This window comes from Camelina sativa, chromosome 17, assembly GCF_030686135.1.
Source record: "Camelina sativa cultivar CO46 ecotype springtype chromosome 17, ASM3068613v1".
Lineage (NCBI taxonomy): Eukaryota > Viridiplantae > Streptophyta > Magnoliopsida > Brassicales > Brassicaceae > Camelina > Camelina sativa.
Genome location: NC_141896.1, coordinates 13,129,402 through 13,152,780, shown reverse-complemented (window position 1 = coordinate 13,152,780; position 23,379 = coordinate 13,129,402). Strand labels below are relative to the sequence as shown.

General features: G+C 40.1%; 2 protein-coding genes across 2 annotated transcripts; both read right to left on the bottom strand.

Annotated features, from left to right (window-relative positions):
* Positions 1-4,414: 4,414 nt before the first annotated feature.
* On the bottom strand, positions 4,415-23,192 carry LOC109129921 (leucine-rich repeat receptor protein kinase HPCA1-like). The gene is made up of 12 exons (XM_087496502.1): positions 23,174-23,192; positions 21,329-21,510; positions 16,130-16,152; positions 15,960-16,034; positions 9,266-9,337; positions 9,106-9,177; positions 8,959-9,027; positions 8,784-8,858; positions 5,542-5,613; positions 5,310-5,444; positions 4,750-5,225; positions 4,415-4,665 (listed from the first exon to the last, which is right to left on the bottom strand). Exons 1-12 carry the CDS (start codon positions 23,190-23,192, stop codon positions 4,415-4,417), a joined length of 1,521 nt encoding a protein of 506 aa, XP_087352628.1.
* On the bottom strand, positions 12,533-13,986 carry LOC147923634 (uncharacterized). The gene is made up of 2 exons (XM_087494949.1): positions 12,864-13,986; positions 12,533-12,576 (listed from the first exon to the last, which is right to left on the bottom strand). Exons 1-2 carry the CDS (start codon positions 13,984-13,986, stop codon positions 12,533-12,535), a joined length of 1,167 nt encoding a protein of 388 aa, XP_087351075.1.
* Positions 23,193-23,379: the final 187 nt, after the last annotated feature.

Genomic DNA, 23,379 nt, shown 5'->3' with positions numbered 1-23,379 from the left:
GCTTCGGTGGAGGAGCGAGCAACACTCTTCTGTTTCTTTGCAGTCCATGACACCGGATTTGTACCCATATAAACAATGTATGCATTTGTGGAGATATAGTCGTGAGTATCACCTGCCCAATCGGCATCAGAGAAGGCGTGGAGAGTATGATCATTTTTGGCCGAGAAGAAAATCCCATGAGTAGTTGTGCCAGCGAGGTAATGTAAGATGCGTTTGGCGGCTTGCCAGTGGTCTTGAGTAGGGCGATGCATGAACTGAGACAAACGGTTCACCGCAAAACTGATATCGGGACGAGTAAAGCTGAGATATTGTAAGCTGCCAACGAGTTGACGGTACTCCTTGCCATCAGGAAGAGCAACGCCGGATTGAAGATTGAGTTTAGGAGAGGAGGCCATCGGCGTGGCAACAGGCTTCGCATTGAGTATATTGTGACGATGAAGAAGATCAAGAATGTACTTGCGTTGAGAGAGATGGAGACCGGTATTGGTACGATGAGCTTCGATCCCTAAGAAGTAGTTAAGGTCCTCTGGGTCCTTGACAGAGAAACGATCTGCCAAGAGCTGAAGAATGTGACGAATGCTGGACTTATCATTGCCTGTAACAAGTATATCATCAACATAGACTAGGAGATAGACATAAGTTGTTCCACGACGCAGGATAAACAGAGAGGTATCAGCAAGTGAGTTGAGGAACCCGAGACTGAGTAGATAGGATTTTAATTCAGTATACCAGGCACGGGGAGCTTGTTTCAAGCCATATATCGCTTTGCGGAGACGACATACATACGACGGATGATCAGAATCAACAAACCCCGGTGGTTGCTCCATGTATACTTCCTCGTTTAGGGTGCCTTGAAGGAACGCATTGTTAACATCTAACTGAAGAATCGGCCAAGAGCGGCTTACCGCAACATCAAGAACTAAGCGGAGGGTAGTAGCTTTGATCACTGGGCTAAAGGTCTCGGTGTAGTCACGACCATATTCCTGGTTGTAGCCTTTGGCGACAAGCCTTGCTTTACACCTGCTAAGAGTGCCGTTAGGCAAAAATTTGTTTTTGTAAACCCACTTACAGCCAACAATGTTATGATTCAGTGGTCGGGGAACAAGGTCCATTGTCCGATTGCGCGCAAAGGCATCAATCTCACCCGACATCGCATCACGCCATACCTTATCCTTCATAGCTTGGTTCACGGTTAAAGGTTCAGTCGGGATGTTGGGAGATAAAGCTGCGGAGAGATTTAGTTTCCGTTTGGGTTTCACAATATTATTCTTACGTCGGGTTTGCATGGGGTGTATATTTTCAACGGGAGGTTGTGGAGGTTGTGGAGGTTGAAGATGTGGAGAGGGAGTATCGGGGATAGAGGAGGAAGGTTGTGATGAAGATGATTGGTTAGACGGGCTTGGTTATTGAGAGGTTATTGGGCTTTGATCAGTATGGGCCGGAGAGTTGATTGGGTTTATTATAGGAGAAGCTGGGTTTGTGGTAGCTGGGCTAGTGGATCGAGAAGGAGAAGAAGAGGAGACATCTGACATCGGATCTGCAATGTTACAATTCGGAGAAGAATCACTTACCGGTGTGTGGGAAGGAGTCTCCGACGGTGCAGTCTGGTGAGAATCAGAGCTCGTGTGTCCCGGTAACGGAGGCGACGGCGAGGCGAGTGGCGACGGCAGGACAGGCGGTGGTGTGGATGAGTGAGTTGTTACTGTCGGGTAGAAGGAATGAGAGGATGGTGGAGCAGAGTCGGAGGGTGACGGTGGTGTTGCAGGAGGCGAACGAAGAGAGGCAAAAGGAAAGGTTGTTTCGTCAAACTTGACATGGCGGGAGACGTAGACACGGCCTGTGCTCGGTTGAAGACAGAGGTATGCACTTTGAGTGAGAGAGTATCCCAAGAAAACACACGGAGTCGATCGTTGTTCAAGCTTGTGAGCAGCATAAGGACGCAACCAAGGAAAGCAGAGACAACCAAAGATTCGAAGTTTAGAGTAGTTGGGCTGAGTGCGAAAGAGCTTCAGGAAGGGAGACTCCATGTCAATGACCGGTGTAGGTAAACGATTGATGAGATATGCGGCGGTGGCAAAGGCATAGGTCCAGTATGTGGTAGGAAGACCACCTTTGGTGAGGAGCGAGAGGCCAGTTTCAATAACATGTCTGTGTTTGCGTTCGGAGATACCATAATGCCCCGGCGTGTGAGGCGGTGAAGTGAAGTGTGATATTCCAGCGGTGGAGAGAAAGGACTTAAGAGGAACGAATTCACCACCATTATCCGAGAATAAGGTACCAATACGAGTGGTGAATTTGTTTTCCACAAGGGCTTTAAATGCAACAAAGGTGTCATGGACTTGAGATTTTGCTTTTAGAGGATATAGCCAAGTGTAGCGAGAGTAATGATCAACAAGGACTAAGTAATACTTGTAGTTGTCAACTGATAGAACTGGGAATGTCCAGACATCTGTAAAAATATATTCAAGAGGACGGGTTGAGGTAATGGACGTTTGTGAAAATGGTAGTTTGTGATTTTTATTAATAGAACAATCAGAACAAAACAAAGTTTGAGAAGGAGATGTAGAATAAGGAAGAGAGTATTTGGATAATAGAGTTTTGAGGATAGGAGAATTAGGGTGGCCTAAGCGATGATGCCAGTTCACTAATGTTGGTGTTGATGACGATGAAGCAAAGAAGGCAGATACAGTAGACGCCGGCCACTCATAAACCTCGTCTTTAGGTCGGCCTTGGAGTAACGGGACACCCGAGCTCAGATCCTTCACCTGAAAGGCAGCAGGAGCAAATTCAACAGACACTTTGTTATCATTGCATAACCGATAGACAGATATTAGGTTTTTGTGAATATTAGGGACACATAGGACATGATTAAGATTGAGGTGACGAGAAGAAGAGGGTAGAGATAGTGAACCAGTATGAGTGATAGGGAGAGCGGAACCATCACCAATGAGAACAGAGTCAGCACCGTGATATGGGCGAGGCGAGGTGAGGCTGTGGAGATCACTAGTCATGTGATGAGTAGCTCCACTGTCCAAAAGCCACGAGTTTGTAGAAGGCGGAGCAGTGAGAGCATGATTAGCACTCGGCTGCCATGGACGAACAGGTGTTGGAAGCAGACCACCGTGGGGAGAGCCGTGAGATTGGTATAGTTGGGAACAACGTTTTGCGCTGTGACGAAAGACACCACACAACTGACACTTGCCTTGATAGCCGCGAGTGTCTTGACGTTGAGAGTTGTAGGTGTGATTGTTTTTGTTGTTCCATTGTTGTTGTGGGCGCTGGGTGTGTCGCTGTTGATGCTGACGAGGACGAGACGTAGCAACGTTGGCAGAGACATGAGTAGAGGAAGACACCATAAGAGCAGCGGTGAGTAATTGAGCCTCTTTGTTGAAAAGCTTTTCATGGACTTCGGTGAGCTTAGGAGATACTTCACGTCCTTCAACTTGATCAGCAACGGATTTGTAGTCGTCTGGAAGACCACGAAGAACAGCTTCAATTTGCTCATCAAGATCGAGAGGCTTACCAAGAAGTGCAAGTTTGTCGAAACGAGTTGTTAACCCTTGCATATACTCGTCGACGGTCTTGTCACCTTTGGAGAATTGTTGTAGTTGAAGACGCAGCTGCTGAATATGGCCTTTGCTTGGTTTGGCGAAGATGTCTGCAACAGTACGCCACATCTCCGCAGCAGATTTGGTGGTGGTGACAAGAGGTTGAACGGAGGGAGAGAGAGTTCCGAGAAGACCGCTGTAGATCAGCTTGTCTTGACGGCGCCACTTGGTGTAGTCAGGGTTGGGAGAGGTGACACCAGCGGAGACCACCGTCGGAGCCGGAGGAGGAGTAGATCCATCGATATACCCGGCTAGATCGTAACCATCGAGCAGAGAGTGGACTTGGAGACTCCAAGTGATGTAGTTGAGAGAGGTGAGCTTAATAACATTACTCATATTGATGTTAAGATAGGATTGAGTGGTATCAATGACCTCAGCAGTATTAGTCATGGAGAAAATAGAAGGAGAAAGACGAAACAGAGAAGAAGGGAAAAAAAAAACAGAGTAAAAGCGAAGACGGAGAAGAAAGGAGACTGAAATTTTTTTCTCTTTTTTTTTTTTTTTTTTTTTTAGATCTTGTACTGCTCTGATACCATGTAGAAGATGAATCTTGTATTATACAGAAGACTTTACACAGCTATATATACTGGTACATGGAATACCCTAGAATACAACTATAAACAGAATGTTCTATAAGTGACATGATACGAGAATGATACGAGAATATTGAGCTATTGAATAGTGTATCATTGCGTATCTCTTACATTATATATCAAATATTATATATATCTTATCTTTTTATTATTTTGAAGGATTATGTTATATCTTCTTTTGAATGTGTCATAAGAACTCATTTACATTCACACTTATAACTCTGTAATGCGGGATTTTACCCGAACGGTTTCTGTCTCAGTCTCTGTAACGCGGACTTGTTGATGATTAATTCGATCACTTGCTCCCTTTCCTTTGTTCTTCTGCTCTCTTTTTTTACAACAAGGAGAAATCCATATCCCAAATGCAATTAACAACAGCAGCCCAACAGCACCGAATACTATTCCGACGATACCACCGGTGCTTAGTGACTTGGACTTTCCTACTTCTGAAGCACCTCCAACATCTAAGAAAAAAAAAAGGAAATGCAAATGAGTTATATGGAACAATTATATAGTTGCTTTATTGTGAGTGACCGGTTTCATCATACCCGAGAAGTAACTGTACGGATTGGCTTGAAAAATGTAAGGACCAAATATCTTGGGAGGCTTGTAAGTCTGGTTGCTAAACGCAAAACCAAGAATTGCCATTTCTGTTTGATTAAAACTAATTTTTCCCAATGGGAAGACCAAGAGATCTATTAGAAGCTGACGATCAGTTGTATCCTCTCTTATGTTTCTGATAGCCACCGACTCAACCGGATAAACGAACTTCTTAAAGAACTCTACCATTCCCTGCTGAAGATTCATGAAGTTGGTGGAGTTGAAAAACCCTGAGAATGAAGGAGATCTGAAGAAGAGTGTTCCTGTGATTGGATACACACATTGGCACGTGGGACTCGTTGTCTTGTTCATAACACATGGAGCACAATTCAATGGGAGAGTTGAAAAGGAAGAATTATGTTTGACAATTGAGCAGTAACTCGGTTCGTTCCCCAACTCCATGCACACCGGATTATTTGCTAATCTGTGGGACTATCAAAGAGATATGTAACTGGTTAAAAAGCTTACAAAAAATGTTATTTTAAATTTGTAACCAGTATATACATACAATACTTGGATGCGTTTACTAGATGTTGGTCTATAATGGGTTATGTCATTACTTTGCAAATCCACAAACTCCAACTGCTCGCTATAATTGGTACCAAAGTCCAATGTTTCGTTTATACCATTGCGCTTTAGGTTACTGCAAAAGTGAACAAAAGAAAATTAAAACATCTCAATTACTACAAATTTCACAAGTTCGACTTGATCTACCAATCAAAATTTTAGGTATTACTCACATAGTTTGTAGTTCAGTAGGGCTAAAAAGGAAGATTGGTATTGGACCTTCAAGTTGTATCCCTTCCATCCTTCTGTCAAGGAGAAGACCATTTGTTCTTTATAACTACTACGATATACAAAATATATATCTTATATAATGAGAGAAGGTTTCTTCTAAACTTTGTTTGAGGCGATGACATCTGACGCTTTATATAGTTGACACTTGTCCACTGCTAATTAAATATGGTAATAATTGTCAACTTATTCCCTTGGTAATTAAAAAATTTGCCTTAACAAACAAACAAATGGGATCTGAACATGCAGCCCCTATGTTTCTTTTCCTCTCATACGATATTTAAATTGAAGCTTGAATTTAGTTTTAGTTTTGCATTCTGCTTTTGAAAACGTAACAACTTGCCATCAAAGTAAATTAAGTCATTTGATAATTGCTTTGTTATTTATTTCCAATTAAATATTAGTAATCTATTTTCAAAAAATTATAATCCAATAGAATTCAATTTCTGATTACTTTTATTATTATTATAATCCCTCTCCCTCAATCTACCGGGAATCAACACCCCCACCCCAGGTTTCTTCTAAACTTTGTTTGAGGCGATGACATCTGGCGCTTTATATAATTGACACTTGTCCATTGCTAATTAAATATAGCCACAATTGTCAACTTAATCCCTTGGTAATTAAAAAATTTGCCTTAACAAACAAACAAATAGGATATGAACATGCAGCCCCTGTATTTCTCTTCCTCCCATACGGTATTTAAATTGAAGCTCGAATTTAGTTTTAGTTTTGCATTCTGCTTTTGAAAATGTAACGTATTGCCATCAAAGTAAATTAAGTCATTTGATAATTACTTTCTTATTTATTTTCAATTAAATATTAGTAATCTATTTTCCGTAAAATTATAATCCAATAGAATTCAATTTCTAATTATTATTATTGTTATTATAATCTCTCTCCCTCAATCTACTGGGAATCAACACCCCCACCCCACACACTAACTACGCTTTTAAAAATGTTACAACCTAAAAAAATTGCTCTCTACTCTACTCTAGAGTTACTCTCTAACGATCACCACTGGTAAAAATAGGATTGTTTTTGGGAAGCTCCATACTTTACAAGAAACAATCTCTTACTCAACTTTAAATGTCTCTTTCTAGACGAAAATATAAATCAACTACCTAATCCACACCACACCTATCTCACCTACTGTATATTAAAAACTTCCTCTTTAACTATTTTTTTACTTGCTTTCAGACATGCAACTCGTCTATCTAAGTTCGAAGATCTGTTGATTCGGGGAAAGCAATGTCTCTCTTTGGGAAAAACATGCCATTGAAAACATGCCAAACTTCTTACACTTTGGGCATACTATTTATATTTGAATGCAACATCGTCAACCAATATTTTTTTAACTCCAACAATTCTGCAAAAGATATTATATTTCATATACATCTGGTTAATTATGTATTTTTTCCCCCATTCTCCAACATGTAATATATATTGCTTCCAATTAAATCAGTTTTTGTCTTACTTTTCACATCAGTTTTTCCCAATATTCGTACAATAATATTTTAAAATGAACAACAATCTTATAGTCTTTAATATTTTCCCCAGTAACTATTTCAAGGCAAGTAATGTCCCATCAACTTTAGTTGGCAAAATTTATTAAGATCCAAAAGATTTGTACATGATTGAACAAATAGAGAGTTACGTCAAACAACAAGGATGGAGGCCAGGTAATACGACCAATTTATATTTTATTTTTACTACTATTACTTAAAACATCTTCTTGATATTTTTAAGGAACATTTGTTTTTGGTGTAAAGCAAAAGTGGTTGAAGTTGTGTATTGTGAAATAGGTGGCACTACATTTCATGCACTAACTGTAATTTGAAAATGAAAAATTTTGGTTTGACCTTGACACGTCACACTTTCTCTCCATCCGAAGCTGTGGGAATACTCCGGTGTGTTGTTTTCAATGAGTCCAGAGCGTGGCATCCGTTGTTTCATAGTTCTTTTCATATGTTTTTTTATTTTTATTTTGTGTACTAACTATTTGAAGGTACTATTTAAACTAAAATTGCCAACCCAAGTCACTTTTTTATTCTTAGGCCAACTTAGATGAATTGGAAAACAAGGTGGCTTAGCTCATCAAAGACTTTATAGGGAAGATATTCTATTCCAATGTCAAAGAGTCTACATACAATTTCACGGCTCTATGTACCAGAGTTTCACTGTTAGTCTGTCACAGCTATCAAAGACGATCAACACCACTTACCCTTAGAACTTGAGACACACATGTGGAAAAAATTAAAACAAGGAATCATAAACCATTTACGCTTGAATTTTAACATTTTCAATTTTACATTTTTCCCGTTGTTATTTTAACAGATAATTACTGATGATGTAAACCAAAGCTTAAAACTGAGGTTGAAGTCTCTCCAAGATTTGCAAGGGATAAAGGCATTGATTGGGGTTTTAACATTACTGGTCTATTGTTGACAGGAAATACAACAACAAAAGTAAAGCAACTTCTGATGTTGGGAGAAACCAGCAGGAAAAGGGAATAAAATCACTTGTCGTTTCATCTGCAAAGCAAAGACAAATATGCCACATAAAAAAAAGACAGTACAAATTTCAAATTTCACCGTACATGTATTACAAATTGGTAGCATCCCAAAACAACACATTCTAATTGTAAAACAGAGAGATATTTTAATCTTTTATACATTTTGTTATTTAATAAATTAAACAAGACTAATAAATTAAATTATACATCAAGGTTTGTTTTTAGTAATGGAGTGTCGGTTGGGGTTGGGTATGGATAAATTATTATTTATGCTATGGATTGTTCAAATTTCCTTGTGATGATGATGTCAAATATCGACAATTAGCCTATCTTTTCATCAGAATTGAATAATTTTAGGTTTTTAGAAATTGATTTGTTGAATTTTATATTAGATATATCTCTTAAGAATAATATATGTACCAAGTTAAATTTAAAAGAACAGGAGGTTTCTATTTTTCTCACTTAAGCTTGTGGGTAACTCTTTTTTTGAAAAAAAAAAAGAGTTTCTTTCAATAATTTAACATATGGGGTTTGATTGTATAATAAAAATAAAAATAAATCCGTGCGTAGCACGGAATAACCTCTAGTATATATATATATATATATATATATATATATAGAGAGAGAGAGAGAGAGAGAGAGAGAGAGAGAGAGAGAGAGAGATGTTCATACAATGTTGATAGGAAGCGTAACGACGAAAGCCATGATGGAATGACTGAGAATTCCAGAGTATTATTGCTCACATATCTGTGACATTACAATCACATAATTAATGTAACTAGATTAATGAAAATAAGGGTTTGAGAAGGGTAGTGATGGTTAATTATGCAGCAAAAGAGAAACTTACAATGTGTAGAGACTGTTATAACTGGCTAAATTTGGAAGACTGCCAGTTAATCTGTTGTTGGCCAAGTATCTGTAAATGATTCAAACTATAAACTCATTTTACTTCTTTCATTAATATATACAAAAAATGATTTAGTTGCTCACTTACAATTCGTTAAGATTTGTCAGATTATTAAGACTCGAAGGAATATCTCCACTTAGTTTATTTCTGTCGAGACGTCTATACGTATGAAAAGACAAAAGAGCGTATGAGATAACTAAAAAAAATTTAGATAACTAAATGTCACACTAAACCAATTAACACTTACAACACTGCCAATGATTTAACAAGGCTGAGGCTGTCCGGGATTTTGCCCGTGAATTGGTTTCCATCAAATAGCCTACCGATAAAACAATCAACAATGCCATCACTTTGTTAGTTACTACTCTCAACTTTTGTGTAAAGAAGAATAGAATGTTTGTGTTCCTATTCATCGGTGATTGTACAAAGTATATATACAACATAGATAAACCCTAACCTAAAGAGTGCTGACCAAGCAACAACTATACAAGTCGGTAACTATATATTGGTAAAACATCGAGGCCCATTGTATATCGGCTCAATACTCCCTCTCAAGATGGAGCGTGTAGGTCACAAACGCCCATCTTGGACATCAAATTAAGAAACTGCGGTTTACCCAACTCCTTAGTTAAAACATCCGCCAATTGCTCTTTAGTACCAACATGTGCTGTAGTGAGAATTCCTCCTTTAATGGCATCACGTACCCGATACAATCAATCTCTATATGCTTCGTTCTTTCATGAAACACGGGATTCGCGGCAATATACAGTGCAGACTTACTATCACAAAACAGCCGAGCCGGTGTCGTTGGTGGAAAACCCAAATCGGTAAAGAGTTGTCGTAACCACAATATCTCACGTGTAGCAGTAGACATAGCACGATACTCAGCTTCACAAAAAGAATGCGACACCACCTTTTGTTTCTTAGTCTTCCAAGATATCAGAGACCCACCAAGCAACGCAACATAGGCTGTTAAAGACCTCCGTGACAATGGACACTTACCCCAATCGGCCTCGCAATAAACTGAGAGTTGTAAATCAGACCGAGAATTGAGCAAGATACCTTGTCCCGCTGTTCCTTTAAGATATGTTACGACTCGTAACGCCGCCGCCATATGCCTTTCACGTGGCTTTTGCATGAACTGCGACAAGATGTGAACAGAGTATGATATATCAGGACGAGTATTAGCCAAATAAATAAGCCGTCCTACTAGCCTTCGATAAGAAGCTGGCTCAGGAATGAGAGGACTCGTATCCGAAACTAAATGATGATTCTGCTCCATTGGTGTATCAGCCGGTCGGGAACCAAGGAGACCAGTTTCACGAACTATATCCAAAGCATATTTTCTCTGTGTCAGCATAAAACATTCCTCATTACGAGCTATTTCAATACCCAACAATATTTAAGCTTGCCCAAATCTTTCATATGGAAACACTCGGCTAGATATGACTTAAATTTGCGGATTGCTTCACTATCATTTCCACAAACAATAAGGTCATCAACGTAAACTAAAACATGAATCTCCACACGTCCACGAGTGTAAGTAAATAAAGAGTAATCAGAGTAGGACTGAACAAATCCGGCTTTAGTAAGGGCTGTCGAAAGTTTTTCATACCAACAACAAGGTGCTTGCCGGAGCCCGTAAAGTGATTTATGAAGACGACACACTTTATTTGGTTCAGGATGTGTAAAACCTTGCGGAAGCTTGATATACACTTCTTCATGAAGATCCCCGTGGAGGAAAGCGTTATGGACGTCCATTTGATGCACTTCCCAATTATTGGCAGCTACAATACGTAACAAACTCCGTACGGTTGTCATTTTTGCCACCGGTGCAAATGTTTCAGCAAAATCTTGACCTTCAACCTGCCAATTTCCTAACACCACAAGACGCGCCTTATACCGCTCTATACTTCCATCAGAGTGATACTTGATTTTATACACCCACATTGTGTCAAGAGCAACTTTTCCGAAGGTAAATCAACGTAACTAAACGTGTTGGTTTCCTCAAGGGCACCAACTTCTTTACCCATAGCATTTGTCCAACGTTTGTCTTTAATAGCCTCTTTATAACTTTGTGGTTCCACCGATGCAGTCACAGCTGCAAGAAAAGCTTTGTGCCGAGTCGAGAAACATGCATCAGTGATAAAATCTGTGAGAGGATATAGTGAAGTACCTTGGACCGTGTCGAGAGAGTTGCTGATGGAGTGATCGGGAAGAACGTGATCAGATGGAGTGCTTGCCACAGCATTATACAACATGTAATCTTGCAAACGAACATATGGTATTTTCGTACGCTTACCCTGTCCCAATTCCGGTTCGGGTGGAACCACAACAGTACCACTATCAACGGTATCAGCCACAACACGAGTAGGAGATGGTGTAGGTGACACAATTGGTCCAACTTCTAGAATCGCATCATCAAGAACAGCAGGACTAACTTCCCTTTCTGCTGTCGCAACAATGTTAGCGGGTAAGTCCTCCTCATTGGAAGAAACAACGACACTCCCCCTGTTTCCAATATTTCCCGATACGTCAAGGAGCCAATAAAAGTCACAATTTTCAACGACACGACTAGAAGCTTCGGAGTCTGACTGAGAGGAGAAAGGAAATTCAGTTTCCATGAATATCACGTCACGAGAAACAAAAAAATCATTTGTGTCCAAGTCGTACAGATGTCATCCTTTCTTACCATATGGGTAACCAACAAAGACGCACTTTCTACTACGGGAGACATATTTGTCCTTGTCCCGTATCTGTTTGTGAGCATAGCACAAAGACCCAAACACCCGCAGTTCATCATACGAAGGCTCTGTTCCAAACAACACCTCATGAGGACATTTGTGATGGAGAAGTTTTGTTGGTGATGTGTGCTGCAGTCAATACAGCTTCTCCCCAAAATTTTGTAGGCATATTGGCTTGAAACAACAACGACCTTGCCACATTCAAAAGATGACGGTGCTTTCTTTCCACTCTACCATTTTACTGCGGGGTTCCCACACAAGTTGTTTGATGGACAATACCTTTTTCCCGAAAGAAGGCCGATAAACAGAGAAATTCTCTTCCATTATCACTTCGAACCATTTTAACTGCCTTGCCAAATTGTTTCTCCGAATAAGCACAAAAATTTTGAAGAACAGTTTTAACTTCTGATTTTTCTAACAACAAATACGTCCACACAGTACGAGAAAAATCATCCAAAATTGTCAAAAAATACGATGCTCTGTTAGAAGCTTTAATACGATATGGACCCCAAACATCAACGTGGATTAAAGAAAAACAGTCGGTTGTTTTATTAATACTCTCCGAAAATGAATCTCTAGTTTGCTTAGCCCAAAAACATGTGTCACACGGACTTGGACTAGCAGAAACAGAAACACCAGAAAACAAAGGCATAGTAGCTAATACTGAAAATGAGGGATGACCTAACCGCTGATGCCACAACTGTTCATCAACCTTCCGAACTGCCTTGTTTACTCGAGCAGCTTTGTCATCCGCAAAATAATAAACTCCATCACGTTCTTTCCTGGCTCCAATCAGCGTCCTCGAAAACCGGTCCTGTAAAACACACACCGCGTCGGTGAGAAACGCAAAACAATTAGAATCTCTCAAAAGCTTTGACATCGAGACTAAAGAGCAATTTAAATCTGGCACATATAAAACATCGTATAAACTAATACGATCCGACAAACGAAACACACCCGTTTGTCGTGACGATGTCGTACTCCCATCTGCAAAACCAATCGTGTAAGGTGAACTATCTTTGAGATTTGAAAGGACCGACAAATTTCCCGTCATGTGATGTGAAGCTCCTGTTTCAAGAATCACATCTTCACATATCTTACCAATTAACTTGTCACCACCACCGCTTGATTTTTCTTTCAACATTTGAGACAGCGCATGTAACATTTGCTCTGGGGTGAGGTCGGAAGGTCCTCCAACGTTTGGATTTGCACTTGTTGCATAAGCAACATTAACTTGTCCTCTTCCTCTGCCACCAGAAAAACCACCACGACCATCGCCTCTGTTTGAACCACGTCCTCCTCTACTGTTTCTCTCGGAGAACCACTCTGGATATCCCACAATCTGCCAACATGAGTTCTTCTTATGACCAGCTCTATCGCAGTTGGAACAGAGCCGATCACGTCCTCTGTTTCCACCAAAACTACCTTCTTCACAAGAATCACGTCGAGCTCCATTTGCTTCACCACTCCCTTGTTCACGACGAGCTACAAATCCAACTGCTTCATGTTCTTGTTCACGTACTTTTGCTGAATTCAGCCTATCTTCTTCTCTGATCACCTTGTTGTACACTTTCCCGAGATCAGGCAACACGTCTGCCTCAATAATTGCAGTCACCACATGTCCGAACCTCAACTCGTCGAGACCCATCACGAACTGATGAACTCTTTCATGTTTTCTCTCCTTTTCATACGTTGCTACCGCAGAACACGTACAAGCCGGTGGTGGCCAATACGTTTGCAGCTCTTCCCACATCTTAGCAAGTCGACCATAGTAGTCAATCACCGCTTGGACATCTTGTCTACATGATGCTAACTTAGCCATTAGTTGATGCACACGAACTTTATTCCCAACTGAGAATCGTTCTCTCAAATTATCCCACAACTTGTGAGCATCGGTGATAAACGTCACGGTTGATCTAACACACGGCTCGATCGACGTTTGCAGCCACCCAACAATCATTGAGTTCACACTAAGCCAAGACTCCAAATCGACATGTCCTTCAGGTGGTTTCGGCAAAGACCCATCAATGAAACCACTCTTCCTCTTGGCTTGAAGTGCGTTTAACATCTCCGTAGCCCACTCGTTGTAGTTATCACCTTTCAGCTGCACCGATGTGATCATCGCCCCTGGATTGTCAGACGCGAACACCGAGTAGGGAGTTACAGCAACCGCTTTCTCCCCATACCCACTGGTCGCAACAGCCTTCTTATCATCTTCTCCCATCTCACCGAACAAGAGAAATACACAAGGAACAAAATAAAAGAAACTAGGAAAATAAAGAAAATCAGAAGCTCAGATCTTTAGAGAGATCGCTGATCTGATACCATGTAAAGAAGAATAGAATGTTTGTGTGCCTATTCATCGGTGATTGTACAAAGTATCAATACAATAAAAACTGAATGTGTTTCTCTCCAGTGTTGACACCTCAGCTTTTTAGTTGAAGGAGGAGTTGACACATCAGTTAAAACAGTTAGCTAATCAAATTATAAGGATTAATACAGCTTAATATTTTTGTCCAATAATAATCTTTCTCTATTCCACATCATTCCTTCTGATTTCTGTTATGGGTCCAGCCCAATTACAATAGTGTCCAAGAAAAACAGTAAAAGAATCCAAATTAACCTTAGTATGGTATGGCAACCGAGGAAGGTGACGATTAAGGGACACAAGGTTCTTTAAACATCTTGATTACATATTATTTGTAATCTAACATCATTTTGGCAGTTTATTTTATTCTAAATAACAATCCGCACTATGTGCAGAATAAAATAGTTAATAAATAATTTTACTGTAATTTATATATACAAAATCTATAATATTTATTGGTAAAATTATTATTTGCAATCTAAAATTTATTTGTGTAGTATATATATATTTTAGTTTTATTTGAATATATAAAATTCTTGTATAATAATTAAGATTTAACTTATGGAAATTATTATAATATAAATTTTATATTATCTCACCATATGAATCAAAAGGTCTTAAAATTTTATGGAAATGTAAGTAAGTGATACAATTAAGTTATAAAAAATAAAAGAATTAAATTTGGGGTGTCATTTTAGAAAAAAACTATACAGTGGTATGTACATAGAAATACTATTAAAAACTGAGGACAAATAAAAAAATCATTTCTCGAGCTTTGTTAGCGCAACATGTCAGTATTTTTTTGTTTCTGTGAGAAAACTTATACATATAAGGGATATAAACCAAACTAGAGTAATCTCTCAAGCGTGATTGGAGGATAAACTCTCTTTCTGAAGCATACATAAACTAGAGTAAATTAGTTACATATTATCAAACAAAAATTCTCATATGTCTATCTTATTGCTTATGCATTTACTATGTGATTCCTTTTCACAGTGATGATTGCAGTGTTTGAATTTTGGCGTGTAATAACAAAGGTTCCTTGCCTCTCGAGATTTACATATAATAACACCAGTGACAAATTAAACAATGTTTAAGATCGAAAACCAAATGTTTTAATTTAAGAAAACTAAATCATCTATAACTTTTAAAATAACTTTGACAATTAACATAATCCTTATAAAATGTTGTATACAGTTTAACATAAGTATAATATTTAAATAATAACACAAAACCAAACTAAAGTAAAAATATGTCTATTTACTTTGACATATGTGGACTTGTTATAAAAAAGAATAGGTAATTTACAAAAGGAGACAAACAAATAATAACATAACAAAAACACAAACTATATACACTTAGATGATTAAATTTGTAAACTACCAAAAATAACACTACACTAATATATCTCCAATAATAATAGGAGAAAAAAACATAGCATATAGTAGAGTTAAGCCAATTATACGAGTAAATGATTGTAATAACGAATACTATGGAGTTACAAACCATTGTAGGTTTTTTTCGGTTCATTTCTATATCTTAGCATGGTGTAAACCATAATTTTCATGATTAATATAATTTCAAAAAATTTTAAATCATACAATAAATATCAAATGTATTTCAAAATATATAGAATAACATCTCGCAGCATCGCGCGGGTCTAACCTAGTATATACAACATAGATAAACCCTAACCTAAAGAGTGCTGACCAAGCAACAACTCTATACAAGTCGGTAACTATATATCGGTAAAACATCGAGGCCCATTGTATATCGGCCCAATATTTTGCAAACTATCAGGTTTCATATGTACTATTAGTGAGACTTACATATGGATCAAAGTCATGTTAGAGCTGAAGAGTTTTTCGGGGATTTCACCTGAAAGCTTGTTTTTTCCGAAATGACTGCCAAAAGAAGTGAAGGACAATTTCATTATTTAGGAAATAGAAAGAGTGAGTGTGTAAAATGTAATAAAAAGATTTGAGGAGTATATATATACAAATGCTTAGTTTCAAGAAGCATGTCAAGGCGATCCTAAAGGCGATCCTAAAGGCGATTTAGGGTTTTCCTTGCGTAAGGCTCACTCCACCGTGCTTGGTGGCTACGGCCGCCAGTCCCTCCGTCATGTCGGTTCCGGAGGATTTGCCTCCAGCCGCAACCTCTTCTCCACCTTCTCCACAGCTTTCGTACTCTGATATTGTTACTAATCGACCATATCTGAAGCAACATGATTTCAATGTCTCTGTTGTGAACGGTGACCATGTTGTTCAAGTGCCTGACGAGATCCTGGATGGATCGACCCCTCTGTGGGATGACTTGATCATTGGGAGATTCCCCTCTACTGCTCCTCACATTGCCAAAGTTCATATTATCGTAAACAAGACTTGGCCGCTGAGAGATAAAAAAGTTAAGATCGATGCGTACGAGGTTAACGCCAATACCATTAAATTCAGAATCAAAGACAGCTCGGTACGGTCTAGGGTTCTACGTCGTGGGATGTGGAACATTGCCAATATGCCTATGCTTGTTTCTAAATGGTCTCCGGTGATTGAGGATGCTCAGCCTGAGATTCGGACTCTGCCTATGTGGGTTACTTTGAAAAACGTACCCCACACAATGTTTTCGTGGGAAGGTATTAGCTTTCTCTCCAGTCCTGTGGGGGTGCCAAAGCGTCTGCATCAGGAAACCGAATTATGTAAAAGTTTTGAAGAGGCTAAGGTGTTTGTGGAGGTCGATTTGACAAAGGAATTACCTACCTCGTTTCGGTTTCAGTCGGCTAAAGGTCTTGATGCGGTGGTTGAATACAAGTATCCCTGGTTACCGCCACGCTGCTCCACATGTTCTAAGTGGGGACATTTGGTAGATGTTTGTTTACAAACCAAAGTTGCAGTGGGAACCTCGGTTCCTGAACCATCAGTCGCTCCACCAGTAATCCCTGTTCTGCCTGTTACGGCTGTGGTTCCCTCTGTGTTGCCAACAAATGTAGCAGTTCCTGTTTTGCAGGCCCCTGCAGCTGATGTGGTGCACTTACCTAATGATCAGACCAATACAGAAGTAGCTTGGCAGGAAGTGTCACCTACAAATATTAGCCGTTCAAGGGTTTCTACACAGGAACAAACTGATCTGATAGTTTCTCCATCTCGGTTTGCAGTACTGATGGAGGAGGACACTGGAGAAACAGAGGAGGGGGAGGAAGAAGGTGAAATTGTTACTGAGTCGACATCTGCGGGAACCTCTGCTGTCTCTGATAATCCGAAGACTGTAGAATCTCAAGGCACTCGTCAATCTCTTCCACGACTCTCTAAGTCTCAGCATAAGGTGATTTCAGACCCTGCTCTTAATACCCGGATTCCGAGTGTTTTGACAAAAAAGGGTACTACTCGAAAGCCTTAAATGACGAGCTTCTCCTGGAATGTTCGTGGTCTCAATAAAACTTCAAAACATTCCGTTATACGTAGTTGGGTAAATAATAGTTCAATGCAGTTTGGTTGCCTATTGGAAACGAGAGTTAAGGATAATAGAGCAACAAAGATAATTTCTTCGGTTTTTCAGGGTTGGTCAACCTTAACCAACTATGAATCACATCCGCTGGGTCGTATCTGGGTGGTCTGGAGAGACACGGTACGGCTCACCCTTGTTTTCAAAAGTAGTCAAGTGGTCACCTGTTCAGTTCTTTTAGAAGGTGGAACAGAGGAGTTCTTCTGTTCTTTTGTTTATGCTTTGAATACTCCAGAGGAAAGGAGGGCTCTCTGGGACGAGCTTCGGTGTCACCATGATTCTCCATTGTTTACAAATAAACCATGGATGATTTGCGGTGATTTTAACGAGATCTTGGAAAGTGGGGAACATTCCTATCATGATACGCGGCAGTTTAGCACATTGGGAATGCGTGAGTTTCAAGATGTGGTACGCCACTGTTCACTGACAGATCTAGGCCATCACGGTCCCCTCTACACTTGGTGTAACAAGCGAGATGAGGGTCTTATTTGCAAGAAACTTGATCGAGTTATGGTGAATGAACATTGGGGAGATCGGTTTCCGCACTCTTACAGTGTGTTTGAGGCTGGTGGTTGCTCTGATCATGTCCGGTGTCGAGTGATTTTTGAGGCTGAAGCAACGGGTGGTCGTAGGCCGTTTAAATTTGCTAATGTTCTATCCAAACTCCCTAAGTTTCAGGAGGTGGTTGAGACTCATTGGAGTGCCACAACGCCGTTGTTTCCGTCCACCTCTGCCTTACATCGCCTCACAAAGAAGCTTAAAGATTTGAAACCAAGTTTACGTTCTTTGGGCAAGGAACACCTTGGTGACTTATCCAAAAGGACACGTGAGGCTCATGACACTCTATGTGCGAAACAAACTGCAACTTTAACGAATCCGACACAGCAGGCGCTGGAGGATGAGGCTACTGCCTATACCTTGTGGCACCATCTTGCTGAGCTCGAGGAAGGCTACCTCAAACAAAAAGCTAAGCTCCATTGGCTAAACGTGGGGGACATGAACAATGCTTATTTTCATAAAGTGGTGACTATTCGGAAAATGCAGAATTCAATCCGTGAGCTTCGAGGACCTAACGGGGAGATTTTGCGAACTAGTACTGAACTCAAAGCTGAGGCAGAGAGGTTTTTTAAGGATTTCCTGAACCAGCAGCCGAGTGATTTTGTTGGAATGTCAGTAGCGGAGCTCCAGGATCTGTTACCTTTCCGCTGTCAGGATGCAGATCGTGATATGCTTACAAAGCAAGTAACTTCTGATGAAATTCAGCAGATACTATTTGCGATGCCAAATAACAAATCTCCAGGTCCTGACGGTTATACCAGTGAATTCTTCAAGGCTTCTTGGTCCATTATAGGTAATGATGTTGTTGCGGCTATTCAGTCTTTTTTCATAAAAGGTTTTCTTCCCAAGGGTTTGAACACCACTATTCTTGCTCTCATTCCAAAAAAGGACGAGGCTACTGACATGAAAGACTACAGGCCAATTTCCTGTTGCAATGTGCTGTATAAGGTAATATCCAAAATTCTGGCTAACCGACTCAAATGCCTCTTACCGAGATTCATTGCCCAAAATCAGTCTGCATTTGTTAAGGAGCGTTTGTTAATGGAGAATGTGCTGCTAGCTACAGAGGTTGTCAAGGATTACCATATGGAGTCTGTGTCTCCTCGATGTGCGATGAAAATTGATATTTCAAAAGCATTTGATTCAGTACAATGGGATTTCTTGTTGAACACTCTTGAGGCTCTGCACTTCCCAGCTCAGTTTATTCACTGGATCCGTTTATGTATATCGACTGCCACTTTCTCTGTCCAAGTGAATGGAGAGTTGGCTGGGTTTTTCAACAGTTCTCGAGGGTTAAGGCAAGGTTGTGCCCTTTCTCCTTATCTCTTCGTTATTTGTATGAACGTTTTATCCCACATGATAGACCGAGCAGCCGCAACGCAACGCATTGGATACCATCCTAAGTGTAAGAATATTGGTCTCACGCATCTCTGTTTTGCTGACGACTTGATGGTCTTTGTGGACGGTCAACAAAGGTCCATAGAAGGAATCATTGAGCTGTTTCAGGAGTTTGCAGGACGGTCGGGTTTACGGATCAGTCTCGAAAAATCGACCCTATACATGGCAGGTTTGGCAGACCACCAGCGTGATCAAATCTCTGCTACTTTCCCCTTCGCCACTGGCTCCTTACCGGTCAGATATTTAGGTCTCCCACTCTTAACAAAGCGAATGACAGCAACTGATTATGCACCGCTTTTAGACAAAATAAGACTGAAGATTAGTTCATGGACGGCTCGTTCATTATCTTATGCTGGTCGACTCACTCTCATCTCCTCTGTTCTTATGAGTATCACTAATTTTTGGATGTCAGCATATCGCCTACCTGCAGGGTGTCTTAGGGAGATTGAAAAACTTTGTGCTGCTTTCTTGTGGTCTGGTCCGGACCTTAACCCCAACAAAGCAAAGATATCTTGGCGAGAAATTTGTAAACCGACAAGAGGGTGGTTTGGGTCTGAAATCTCTGGTTGATGCTAATAAGGTGAGTTGTCTCAAATTACTCTGGAGAGTCCTCTCGAGACAACCTTCTCTGTGGGTTAGTTGGCTCTGGACATATTTACTACCGAAGGGCTCATTATGGTAGGTGAAGACTGGCTCTACTGTGGGATCCTGGATGTGGAAGAAACTTCTCAAATACCGTGAAGTGGGTAAGACAATGTACAGGGTAGAGGTTAACAGTGGTGCCTCAACATCATTCTGGTATGATGTTTGGTCGCCTATGGGTCGATTCATTGATCTTTTGGGTCCAAGAGGCTTCATCGACCTGGGAATATCACAGGAAGCAACTGTCCAAGATGCTCTGCTCACACATAGAAACCGACATCATCGGGTAGCAGTGTTGAATGACATTGAGGGTGCGATTCGGGCTGTTCAACAACGTCCCACTAGGATACAAACTGGTGCTGATGTTCCATTATGGAAAACTCAGGGTGGCCGTTTTTCCAAAAAATTCTCCACTCGACACACTTGGCACAATATTTGTCACCCACAGCCACGGGTAGATTGGTACAGTGGGGTTTGGTACCCTTACTCCACACCCAAGTACTCTTTTTTCCACTGGCTTGCAATTCATAACCGCCTATCCACTGGGGATCGCATCAAAAACTGGTCCTCGGGACAACAGACGAACTGTGTTCTCTGCTCTGCTACGGAAGAAACCAGAGACCACTTGTTTTTCACTTGTCCGTACGCTGCTGCCATCTGGAATGATCTGATGCAACCTCTACTCTTGTCTCAGTACTCCACGGATTGGAACTGTCTGCTACCGCTGCTCACCTCGATATCCTTCAGCTTCATTCAACGCTTTCTGCTCAAATATGTATTCCAAGCAACCCTCTATCACTTGTGGCGCGAGAGGAATGCTCGGCGACATGGCGAACCCCCCTCCCCACAAGCAAGAATCATCAAACTCATCGACAAAAACATCCGCAATAGACTCAGCTCAATCATGGATCACCGCTATGATGAAGGTTTACAACTTTGGTTCTCCACACGAGCTTATGCTCAGTCCCCTATCCTCACCTAAGCTCAAATTTTTTTTTTAGCTTTTCTTTTAAACTCTTCTAAACTAATGAAGCATTTATTGTAACAAAGATTTTTTGGGTTGAATATAATTTTACATTCATTCAAAAAAAACAAGAAGCATGTCAAGTCCAGGTGAAGTCCCATTAGAAATTGGAATGTTTCCTCCAATCTGATTGTCAGCTATATCAAACCAATATAAATTTGATAACAGTCCAACTGACGCCGGAATTGTTCCTTTAAATTGATTTAAATTCAAGGATCTGTATGGAGAGACAAAACTAGTAAGTTTTAGGAGCTTAGAGACTACAAATGGAAAAATATATATGTTATATAGTATATCCCCAATTACCAATATAGGTCAATCGTATGATTGATTTACGGTTTTCAGAGATAGTAAAACAGTAAAAATTGGCAATTTGGAGGGTTTTTGAAAAAACGTAAATCAAATTTTGGTAGTAAAGTTTTAAGAGTATATGTTCTAATGTGTCCAAAAAATCATGGTGTTTTCAAGGTGGAAGGTTAACAGTGGAAATTTCTCAATCTTATCAGAGATAGCTAAGGATTTCTTGGCTAAGCAAGTATCATTTGTTGCATCCGAGAGTGCTTTTAACACTAGTGGCGGAGACTATATCCATATAAGGGTTGTTTGACTCACTATATGATAGAGGTTTTGGAGTGCACAAAATAATGGCTGAAGGATGATCTTCATTTCACCGAAAATTGAGTAGTCACCATTCAACACTAATTGCTAAAGTTGAACTGCGCAATACTCTTGAAAAAAGTAAAAGATTCTTATTCTCTTTAATGTTTTATTTGTTGTATTAAAATGTTGTTAAGTTTTGTTATTCAAACTATATAGAGATTGGAGTTTTTCACATATTGAAGCTTTTGGTTGCTTTGGATAACATGACTCGGCAATCTCGACTTAATGGTAATGGCAAAGCTTTGGTCCAGATACGACTTGGTTTTTATTTTTCTCTTATCTCAGCCTAATGTGTGTGTCTTTTTTACTCTTTATGTTTGATTCATGACTGTTTTGGTGGTCATTTGAAACTTGGTTTTCATTTTCTTGGATCTTGGTCATTACTCATTAGAACTATTTTGTTGTTTTTCTCGTTTTTAGTATTTTGTTTGTAGTTTGCATCGTTGCGAGTTGTGGGTCTGGTGTTGTTGTAACATCCCCATATTCTATAGGTGTTGGCCTCTTTGAATTTCAGTCCATTAACGGCCCAATTGGAGAAAAATCTCAAAATCAACAAAGGGTTTTGTGAGTTTGTATGTACGTATATCTATATCTTCGTCAATTAAGAGGTGTCGCTCGTAAAAGAAAAAAAAAACCCTAAGAGCCTACGATGTGAGAGAGTTGGAAAGAGAAGAGAGGACATGAAAGAGAAGAAGACAATATGGAGCCGGGAGATGGAAGTGGAAGAAGAGATAGAAAAGGGAGAGAAGGGGAGAAGAGGAGAGAGCGGTAGTCGTGAAGGAGAGGGAAGAACGAGACGTTGCGGCGGTAGTGGAAACAACTGGTGGTTTTGTGTAGTCATGAAATAGCTGTGGAAATCCTCGGTGGTGGTGGAGGAGCAAAGCCGGAGTAAATCAGAGGTGGAGAAGAGAAGAACAAGATAGAGTAAGAAGGAAATAAGATCAGTTTGGAGAGACATCTTTGGAGGCTCGTTGGTGCCGGAGGTGACATCGGTTTACGAATCTAAAAACACCGGCGTGATCACCATCAAACCATGAGCTCGTAGAAACTGACGGAAGTCTGATCGGAGTTATATTCAAGAAGTTATGTGGGTTGCTTCATGCGCAAGAAATATCTGAAACAGTCCGTACCTGCAACTCTAGAAATCAGATTCGAGGTTGGTTCCTTGGAACAGCGGTTGGTGGTCCAAAACTTACCCGACGGTACTACGAACTAAATATTCAACGGTGGGATTGTGATTTTAACGGTTAGTTAAAGTTTTACCTGTGTGTTCCAGAGGCATATTTGTATGGAAATAAATGGTGACATTGTAATGTTTGGTTGGCAAACGAGGTTGGATGGAGCTGCTGCTTTGTAGGAGTGTTCATGAATCTTGGGTCTGACATTAAAAGGAAAAGGAGAAATGATCTCCATCATCTAAGTGGCAAAGGTGAGGGTGGTAATCGCGAAAACATAATGATTATTTTCTA

What these genes read in the sequence shown, in the direction of transcription:
- LOC147923634 (XM_087494949.1), bottom strand. Translation starts at nt 13,986, where the DNA reads ATGGGAGAAGATGATAAGAAGGCTGTTGCGACCAGTGGGTATGGGGAG. An exon ending in TGGTGGTGACAAGTTAATTG is followed by an intron (nt 12,577 to 12,863) that starts GTAAGATATGTG and finishes TGTGTTTTACAG; the next exon opens with GACCGGTTTTCGAGGACGCT.
- LOC109129921 (XM_087496502.1), bottom strand. An exon ending in TATAACAGTCTCTACACATT is followed by an intron (nt 8,859 to 8,958) that starts GTAAGTTTCTCT and finishes GTAATGTCACAG; the next exon opens with ATATGTGAGCAATAATACTC. An exon ending in CCTACTGAACTACAAACTAT is followed by an intron (nt 5,445 to 5,541) that starts GTGAGTAATACC and finishes TCACTTTTGCAG; the next exon opens with TAACCTAAAGCGCAATGGTA.